A 10626-nucleotide genomic window follows, 5' to 3' on the forward strand; every position below is an offset into this window, starting at 1 on the left:
CAAGACAGGGTTTCTCTGTAGTCCTGGAATTCACTCTATAGACCAGGCTGGCCTCGAACTCAGAAATCCGCCTGCCTCTGCCTCCCAAGTGCTGGAATTAAAAGCGTGCACCACCACTGCCCAGCTCAGTTGCTTCTCTTAAATCATATAATGTAAGTGATCATTGTTACAATTTATTGATAGAAAACAAGGTACAGAAAAGTAATTTACCTATTATGTAAACGGTGGAGAAAGGCTGAATCTGGAAGTCTTTCTGTACTTTGAGACAGGGTCTTCTCTCTGGTATGCAGTGGACTTGAACTCCCTATGTAGCTGAGACTGACCCTGAACTCCTGATATTCCTGCCTCCACCTTCCCTGGGCTGAGATTACAGGTGTGCACCACCACATACACCTACCTGGCTTATGCAGTGCCAGAGACAGGAACCATCATGAATGCTTGGTAAGGACTCTTTCAAATGAACTACAGCCCCAACTCCCAGGAAGTCTGATTTTAGACTGCCTCTCACAGAAAGCAGAATATAAGGTAGGGTATGTATGTACCTTTAAAATATGCTTAATTGTTGGGCATGGTGGGACAAGTCTTTAACCCCAGCCCCCAGGAGGCAGAGGCAGGCAGATCTCTGTGAGCTTGAGGCCAGCCTGATCTAGGTACTGAGTTCCAAACCAGCTGGGGTTGCATTAAAAAAAAGTTTAATATACCTTTAACTATTTGCTCCAGATTTTCCAAATAAAATTTGTATTGGCTAACCAGGCCTTCTTCAAATTCTCTTAACTTCTGGGTTTCTTTACGAATCTGGAAAGATCAAAATCATTTTATGTTTAAATATCAGAGCATTAAGTTCAAAAGCTGGCAGAGAACAAGTGCCTTACACTTAGGACGAGGTGGGACAGGAGCACATATTAAATAGTAATAACCCCTATTTTCCCATCTCTAGCCCCCCAAAATTCTTGGTTTATTTTATGCATCTAGCATCACCTTGGTAGATTTTTCTGCTTCCGTTAGGGGCCGGATTTTATATGAGGGAGTGATGTCCTTAAACAGCTCCATCAGTGAGATGATCACCAACTTCCGGACAGTGACAGCCACATCAGGGTCCTGCTCCATCAGCATGGAACGCAACTCTTTCAGTTTTTTAATCTGTTAAGACAATCCTTTGTAAGACTACAGAAATCGTGGCAAAACATTTCAGAGCAAAAGACAACAGCCCCACATCTGATATCACAAGTAGAATTCACCTAGTGACTCAGAGCCAAGCTGCATTAAAGTCTAACAGACACATCACAAGAATTAGAGGGAAACCAGACTTTCATTATGTAGGCAAGAACAAACTTTAATAAAGGTAGGTTAGGAGCTGGGTGTGGTGGGGCACACATTTAATCTCAGCACTCACCTGGGAGGCAAAAGCAGGTGATCTCTGTGAATTTGAGGCCAGCCTGGTCTACAGAGAGTTTTCCAGGACAGCCAGGGCTATACAGAGAAACCCTGTTTCTAAAAACAAAACAAAGAAAAAGAAACAAAACCTACCCCCAGGTACATCTGGGCAGCACTAATTCACTAATTGGACTTGGTGCGTTATCAAAACAAACAATAGAAACAGCTGGGGGGGGGGAATTATGATTTATATTTCACTGTATACATTTATGAAATTCTCAAAAATAAAGGCAATTTTTTTAAAAATTAAAATGATACCTCTATGGTTCTATAATTATTAAATAGTAGAACAGAGATGAAAATTATCCTACCTTCCCTGCTCTGATTCTGATTCACATATTACAAGTACTACAAGTATTACAGAGTTTGGCTCACATGAGCAGGACTAAAAACCTGAGTTCAATCCCTGGAGCCCATGTAAAGACGAAACCAGAGAACCCACTCCACAGAGTTGTTCTCTGACACCCACATTCTCTGACACATCCCTTCCTCCATGATAATAAATAATGTTTAATGTAAATCTAATTCAATAAATACCTGTCATACTCAGATGTTGAGAAAGTCAATATAACAGGAATGACATCACTTAATACAGTCTTATATTTATTCTCATTTAATCCCCACAACAAAGGGTTTCAAGTGTTTCTTTTTTAAAGAATAAAGTGACCCTTGGATAAAATAAAATGACTTACCCTATCTCAAACAGCAGTTGGCGAAGACAAGACTGACCCTGAGATTTCTTGTGTTCACATTCACCAGTTCCCCTGCCCCACTTCCCCCGCCCACGAGTTCCTAGCAGTTTTCTGTAGCTCGATCTACTTCACTCCTCATTTCCTTCCTCCCTTGTTCTCTTTTCCTCTTTCCTCTAGTATTCCCTCCTGCCTCTTTTTCTGCCTCCTCCTCTGTGTTTCTATGGTTTTTGAGACAGGATATTACTTACAGGCTGATCTTGAACTAGTGGCAATCCTCCTGCCTCAGCTTCCCAAGTGCTAAGGTTTGCATGGTATTTCCTATTTACTATATTCCTGAACCGATTCCACTGACTTTTATATAAAAAGTTCCTTATTAGTAACTATAGAGATAGGCATGATGGTACACATAATATCCCAAAACCCAGGGTAGTTTGAGGCCAGTCTAAAAAGACCCTGACTGACAGACAGACACAGACAGACAGCTGTAGGGCTGGGAAAGTAGCTCAGTGATATGCCAAACTTTTTTAGCATGCCTGAGGCCCTGGGTTTCATCATCATACATGCCACCCACTCTTGGGAGCATGGTGCATACACACACATACATACATTCACACACACCTCTATAAACCAGTCGGGCAAATCTGTAGGAAGACCCCTCTTGCCTAATAAAGTAAAGTTGTAGACACTTACTACCTTCAGAGTTACCAAGATAAGTCCTGTATCTTTACTTACAAATGAGGAAAATAAATCTCAGCATCTAAACGGTTGTTCCAAGCTCATGAAAGAAATTAGGCTGAGACACAGGATGAAACTAAGATTCCATCTATTCTTCATTCAACTCAAATCTATGTTAGTTCATTCTTTCCAGTTGTGTGTGCTTATAGGGAACCAGCACTCTTTAACACACTGTGGTTTATATATAATTAAAACCACTCACATGACTTTCTGGATCTGACAGAATAGCAGATGCCAAGGCTGCAATCTGTATTTTCTTGTCCTGTAGTTTCTTCTTTCTCTCGATCACATGCTCTTCTATGGTCAGCTCTTGCCTGGGGTCTTCGATGACCTCTGAAAGACATGGGGTTTTTCTCCTTAAATATTCCTTTATTCACAGAGAACTAATAAATTCATACTAAATTCATACTAAACATTACTGAAGATAATGGAGACTCTGTGTTTATTGTAGTGTCTCAGCCTCTCAACAATCATATAGAACAGGTACTACCATTCTTACTGGCACTCACCTGTGTCATTTTGTAGATAAGAAAACAAAAGCAAACAAAGCAGCTTGACTAACTTCAGTTTCAAAACCTAACAGATATGGACCCAAAGCCTAAGCTCAAACTCTTAACTACACTGCTAACAAACCCACAATTCCATTAGCTAAAGAAAGAAACACCCACCGGGACTCAGCTCTTCTTGTCCTTTGTTTGTTTGCTTGCTTTGTTTGTTTGATGGTTTGTTTGTTTCTTGAGACAGGGCTGGTCCATGCAGCCATGGCTGTCCTAGAACTCACTCTGTACACCAGGCTGGCCTTGAACTGAGATCCGCCTGCTTCTGGCTCCTTCCCGAGTGCTGGGATTAAAGGTGTGTGCTATCTCTGCTCAGCTCTGACTAGTTTTTCTTTAAGGTACAAAACACTTTTGTTTTCAACTCTGTGTAGTGCTTTGACTGATACCTTAAGAATGAAACTAGGTAATAAACACATAAGTACAATCTGTATGACTGAATCCAGTTTAATACAGTTGATCTATAATCTCATATACATTTTTAATGAGGTTGCCAAGCTAAAAATAAAATTTGACCAGCTTGTTGTCATATATTCTAAACTAACAGTTTTAAGTAAAATATAGTTTCAGGTTAATTTTTATCAGTTAAAACTATTCTACCAGACATGGTTGCTCACACTTGTAATCCCAGCATTCAGTAGGCTGACTCAGGACTGCTATAAATTTGAGGCCATCTTGGGACATAAATTAAGTTCCAGGTGAACCTGAGCTACAGTACAAGAGCCAGTCAGAAGAAAAAAAAAAAAAAAAAAAGGTGAAGCTTGGAGACAGTAAGAATACCCAAGATACAACTCATAAACCACATGAAGCTCAAGAAGAAGGAAGACCAAGTGTGGGTGCTTAGGTCATTCTTAAGAGTAACAAAATAGTCAAGGGGGCAAGAAAGGGGACAAAGTATGGAGCAGAGATTGGAGGAGGGATCGTCTGGAAACTGTCCTACTTGGGGATCCATCCCATGTGCAGTCAACAAACACAGACCCTAATGTGGATGCCAGGAAGTACATGTTGACAGGAGGCTGGTATAGCTGTCTCCTGAGCAGCTCTGCCAGAATCTGACATATACAGAGGAGGATGCTCGAAGCTAACCATTGAACTGATCATGGGGTTCCCAATGGAGGAGTTAGAAGACTGAAGGAACTGAAGGGGTTTGCAGCCCCATGGGAAGAACGACAATAGCAACCCGAGCTCCCAGGGTCTAAACCGCCAGCCTGGGAACACTCATGGAGGGACCCATGGCTCCAGCTATATATGCAGTGGAGGATGACCTTGTCAGGCATTGGTGGGAGTTGAGGTCCTTGGTCCCATGAAGGCTGGATGCCCCAGTGTGGGGGAATTCGAGGGTGGGGAGGGGGAAGTGGGTAGATGGGAGGCACATCCTCATAGAAGCAGCAGGAGGGGAGCCTGGATAGGGAGTTCCTGGGTGAGGGGGAATGGGAAAAGGGGAAAGGGGATAAAATCTGAAATGTAAATAACTAGAATAATAAAAAAAAAAAAAGATGGCTCAGCAAGCAGAAGGAGCCTATTGCCAAGATTGTGCTCTGAGCTCATACCAACACATGCACAATACAATAAATAAAAATATCATTTAAAAGACTTAAATAAGCAGCAAAAAATGTTTTAAATACTAAAAACCCACATTTCAATATCTGAAAAAGACATACACTAGCACAATTATCCTTAAAAAGAAATTTCACATTAAAAAATTCAATTTTGCTATCTTAAAAATAGTTTTAAGTCCTTCTTTTATAATTAAAAGGATTCAAACAGTAACAATTTCAATTCTTCATGTTTGCCCCACCATTGAGAAACCTGTTCACATTTTTCCGTAATAAAAAGTATACCAATGTAAAGCAAATTAATTAATCCATTCATGAAAAAAGCCTATCAAATTCCGTAAGGTGAGCCTTTCAAACATAGAAAATGGCCTTTGGAGCAGCACTCCATGATGCCCACTCTAGGTACACCGCCTCAAATTAACTCATCATGTCAAAGAGCAACTCCCGAACTAACCCGAATAAATCAGACACAAGGACAAGTCTCATTACCTTCCTCAACTTCCAGCTCTTCCTCCTCCTCTTCTTCTTGCTGGATGTCAGTGACTATTGGACAGATTTACACATTAAAGTCATGATAACATTACGTGGTAAAACAAAAACAGAGACGACATGAGCTGAGCAGTGGCTATCACAGATCTCAGGATAAGCAATCATTGAGGAATCGTCAACAAAGTTACTGGAAGGTGGCAGAATCTGGTTTGTCTTGATGGGGTTTCATGAGTACATGCTTTGCTATAAATCACTTTAATTTTGTCTTTGACGTTTGCCCTTTTCTGTTTTGTTTCACAAAAACATCTTCTCTTTCTTTCTCTACCTCTGTCCCATCCCCTTCCCTCTTTGAAGAGATCATCACCCAAACCTTGTAGCTCTAGTTGCAGTCTGAATGCAACAGATATCTGAAAGAATTGAGTGTACCTTGGCCAGCATCACCGAGTCTGCTATATGCTAATGGCAGCTACTCTTATTCTGTGAGTATGACTAAAAGCTAAAATACAATTAAACTTTGAATGAAAAAAAAAAAAAATAACTGTGCTCTATTAGTGAAAACTAGGTGTAACTAGTAAGTCAGCCATGAGACTCACCGGGCTTCTCCCGAGTCTGTGGGATTATGCCACTCTTATCCTTGATGGGAAGCAGGTGAATCAACTCCTTTTCTGGTGCCGTTTGCAGAGTTCTCGGCACTTTTTCATATTTTTCTATCACACTCTCATGCTTTCGTTTCTTGACGTGAACTGGTTCACTGCAGAAAAAGTTCTCAGTTTTAAAGGGTACTGTTCTGGCTGGGTCTCTACTGCTGTAATAAGCATCAGAAACCAAAGCAACTTGGAGAGGAAAGGGTTTCTTTCATCTTACAGTTGTCCATCAGGAAGGGCAGGAACTCAAGGAAGGAACTGAAGCAGAAGCTATGGAGGAGCAGTGCTTATTGGCTTGTTCAGTTTTTCTTACAACGCCCAGGAACACATGCCAAGGGATGGCACTGCCTACCGTGGGCTGGGCCCTTCTGCATCAAAACTTCAGTCAAGAAAATGCCCCACAGGCTTGCCTATAAGGCAGTGGTTCTCAACCTATAGTCTGCAACCCTCTTGACAAACCTCAGTCTCCAAAAATATTTACATTACGATTCTTAACAGTAGCAAAGTTAATTACGAAGTAGCAACAAAAGCAATTTTATGGCTGGGGTCAGCACATCGTGAGGAGCGGTATTAAGGGTCCCATGAGGAAGATTGAGCACCACTGCTGTAAGTCAACCTGATGGAACACTTTCGCAAGTGGGGTTGCTCTTTTCAGATCACTCTAGCTTTTGCAAGCTAACAAAAAAACTAACCCACACAAGTACCTATCATTTTCAAAGTCTATTGTAAACAAGGCACGATGATACATGCCTATAATCTCAGCATGCTGAAAGCTGAGGCAGGAGGACCATCACTCATAGTACACCTTGGGGTACATAGTGACAACATGAGTCTAGTATGTATTGGGTCCTGGCTCTGATGTTGAGAAACCATGAGAAAAAAAAATCAGAACCACACTTGTACCACTATAATTCAGTCATAATTCAGATGAAATTGTAACACTGTAATTCAGTTATAATTCAGATGAACTATTACCTAGAAGAAAGATCTCTTGTGAGAAAAGATGCTTTTTGTCCTAAATCTTTCATCAGCTGTAAGTCATCTTCATCCATCATATCTAAAGGAAGGGCTTCTTCCTCCTCTTCCTCTTCCCTCTCCATCCTTTTAACTGTTCCACCAAAAAAACAAAACAAAACAAAACAGAAGTATTAGAATTGTGCATTTTTCTACTGTCACCTGCCTTCCCTCCAGTACTCCCAAAGAAGGCTTGGTGACAATTGTTTTCCAGGCAAAGGACCTAGCATCTTGGTATCTCTGATTCCTGAAATCTAAAAGTAAATGTTTCCATGTATTCCGAGCCATGTCTCTGGGCATCTGAGACATAGCTGAGCCCACTAGAACCTTCTCATCTCCAGTGATTTTGGCTTCATTTCATCTGCCGTCTCCAAAGGCCAGGTTCCAAGCCTTGATGCTCACCCTTTGACCAGTCACCTGTCCTCCCAGTATCATTTGGTTACTTCCAGTGCTGTTTTATAACTACGGATATAGAGCTTTATTCCTTCAACCACATGCTGTCCTATACACCAGTGTGCTCTCCTTTTATTCCTTCACTTAGACTGCATGGTAACACCTCACCCACCCTCCTGTAATACACTCAGCAACTTTTCCTTCTACATTTAAGGCACTCATGTCTATCAAAACCCCAACCTCACTCATGTCATTCTAACTTCTCTATCTGCTCATTTTCCCTGTTCCTCTTTATCCATCTCTTAGTTACATAAATACATATAATTATATATTAAAAAACAGTAACAACTAAGTGCCCAAAACCCTTTTGAGTGCACAAAATTCAACTGTGAACAAAACAATCGTACTGTCTTCCCTAACAAAACTCTACCTTCCTCATAGAATGGATAAATACTGCTATATAAACATTGCACAGACTAAAACTCCTATCTACCTTAAACTAATAGTCCACTCCTCAAATCAGAAATTAGTGTGTTTCGTTGATGAACTTTTTCTCTGTCATTATACTTCTAACCCCCTCACCTGCCTCACTTCTCATCATCCCATCATCCAAGGACCTGGCCTCCTACTTTTGTAAGAATCCTTCAATGTCTTCCTATTACCTTCAACAGTGTTTGCATCTGTCTTTTTCTTTTATTCCTCCCTGAGAATGTCACTTAGATACTAAGTTGCAAAAATAAAGAAACCTTTTGCTTTTCCTTTCTTAAGGAACTATTAGCATATTACACTTTTCAAATTGTAAAAGGCAGACAGAAGAGATCTCTGAAAGTATCTAATCATCCAACTCATTGTTCCTTGATTGGAGATTGAGTGACCAACCAAGACTACATGGCTAGCAACAAAACAAACAAATAAAATCAAGAGATTTTTATTCCTGACTTCCAATCAAATGATCATTACCCATCACAACAATGCTGCATCTAAGTCAGACTACATCAGGGTTAAGAGAAAGAGATGGGTATTGAACAATGAACAGTTACATCAGCTTGAGAACTGTCTCGATTTTAAAACGGTCAAATTCTTCTCCTGTTTTGAGGAGCTGGGGTTCTTAGATAGTTCTACAAAACAACCCAGACAATTACAGCTGAATTTCGCTCCAAGTCTACGAGTAGAAAGAAAACCACAAGTTTAGAAAAGGAAATACCTATTGGCAGCATGGCGAAGAATGGAGCAAAACTAAGCGTGCTAACCTCGGCTAACTCTCAGTGAACGGGAAGCTGAATGGGAAGCTGGCAGCCCTGACATGTGACCCAAAATTTACACAGCTACTCTGAGCATCTCCCAAGTACATTTTCAGGTCTGCCAACTAAAAAGAGAAGCTCGCTTTCTCACAGTGCATATGATCCTGAGTTGTTTTTCCACACTGACTGTGGTAAAACATAAAGGAATTCTCTCCTTACCTTGACCCATAAAGATCTGAACACAGGATGAGTGGTCAGTAGAAAACAAGTCATTCCCATGGAAAATATTTCAGAATAACTAATGAGAACTAGGGTAAGTGAACACTTCCATTACCTGGTCGTTTGCTCTTTGGATCCTCCAGTGGAATGGGTTTTTTAGACACAGCATCTTTTACGGCTTGCCTTAGTTTCCTCTGCTCTTTTCGGTACTTCTTGACGGTACTTTGCTGTTTAAATTGCTTATTTTTCAGCTTGTTTTCGAGTTTCACTTTACTAGTTTTGATCAGCTTTCGAAAGCTTGGGACCTGCTTTTTATTTCTTCTCTAGAAAACAACAACAAAAGAAACACTACAGCTAAGACATTTACATTATTTTTAAAATCAGGTTAAGGAAAACAGTTTATAAATTAAATACGACCAATCTCACAAATGTCTCAAAACCGTGGATCCTGTGTAAGAACTAAACCCCACGTACAGCAGTAAGCAATCCTACAGAACGGTACTAGAGCATTAGTTACCCAATACAGGATTTCCCCGTGATCTCAATCTAGTCTCTCACCTGTATAATCTGAAAAGAATCTCTTATCTTGTGGCAAATGGTCATTCAACGCTAGTCTAACACTGGTACTGTAACACATTCAGAGCAAAATAATGGATACCTTTAACAACAACGGACATTTATTGATGTTTTATTATTTACAAAGTTTGAACTTCCCAACACCCTAAATACTGATCCTCACATAACACATAAGAAAGCGAAGGTTTCAGAAGTTATTCCAACTCTCTCGCTGATAGGTACTTTGTAATCCAAATCCCAAGGCTAACTTCTAAATTCCCTCTCCATCTGCGAAAATCACCAGCCTTCCTATCTCCTTAAACTTTAAGGGAGAAATAGGCTCTCTTGGATCTAGTGACTCATAAAATAGGTTCAAGTTTAGACTTGCTTCTCATGTATAGAAAAAGGGTTCGAGAGGCAGTCTGGGAAAACCCTTCAGCCTGACATCCTTCGGATGCAGGGCCCAGTGCTGGTCTCACATCTGCTCCCTGAGGCTGTCCTGGACATAGTGGGCGAAGAAGCAAAAACCACTGAAAGAGCCCGAAGTGGATGGTGCGCAGAGCCGCCCGGGAGCACCAATTTCGGCCACCGACCCCTATACCAGAGTCAAAACTTAAGAGAAAGCTAAGCCAGGCAGAGGGGGACCCTGTCAACCCGAGTAACTAGAACTCACAGCACCGGGGTTCCAAGAGCACTCACCGCCTTCATCCTTAGGCCTGCAAGAAGTACCACAAAAAAGATCACCCGGACGGAGGGACACGCAAGAGCCCGGTGGAAAAGACACACGTGCCCAAAGCACAACCTTTCTCAAACCGGAAGCCGCTTTCAGCTTCTCCTTTTTCTGCATCCGGAAACAGGAGGCGGGACTTCCTCTTCGGGCCGCAGCGCGTGCACCCCCTAGTGGCTCTGTTCTCACGCTCAGGTGCTCACAGTCTGACCCGGGTGAGAATCACTGAGGCTGGGCGGCCAACCCAGCTGAAGGACTCAAACAGGTTCCCGCCCGGATTCCTTTTAAGTCCTGTAAAAGACAGGCTTGGCGTTTTCATTGCCTGCATCTTGTGGCTCCGCCTGTTGCGGTACTCGTCTTCTGGGTCTTCTAG

The 10626-nt window shown here is 41.5% G+C and overlaps 1 protein-coding gene across 1 annotated transcript in view; it reads right to left on the bottom strand.

Annotated features, from left to right (window-relative positions):
* Noc3l (NOC3 like DNA replication regulator) overlaps window positions 1–10381 on the bottom strand; it is a 30106-nt gene extending 19725 nt beyond the window's left edge. Inside the window, exons 1-8 of the mRNA XM_034485926.2 lie at window positions 10226–10381; window positions 9087–9294; window positions 7080–7212; window positions 6054–6211; window positions 5461–5514; window positions 3064–3194; window positions 979–1140; window positions 702–795 (exon numbers count right to left, since the gene is read on the bottom strand). Of these exons, the coding sequence (XP_034341817.1) occupies window positions 702–795; window positions 979–1140; window positions 3064–3194; window positions 5461–5514; window positions 6054–6211; window positions 7080–7212; window positions 9087–9294; window positions 10226–10234 (949 nt within the window). The 5' untranslated portion in view covers window positions 10235–10381. The remainder of the gene's footprint in view (window positions 1–701; window positions 796–978; window positions 1141–3063; window positions 3195–5460; window positions 5515–6053; window positions 6212–7079; window positions 7213–9086; window positions 9295–10225) is intronic.
* Between the last annotated feature and the right edge of the window lie 245 nt (window positions 10382–10626).

Source organism: Arvicanthis niloticus, chromosome 1, assembly GCF_011762505.2.
Source record: "Arvicanthis niloticus isolate mArvNil1 chromosome 1, mArvNil1.pat.X, whole genome shotgun sequence".
In the NCBI taxonomy this organism is placed as follows: Eukaryota; Metazoa; Chordata; class Mammalia; order Rodentia; family Muridae; genus Arvicanthis; species Arvicanthis niloticus.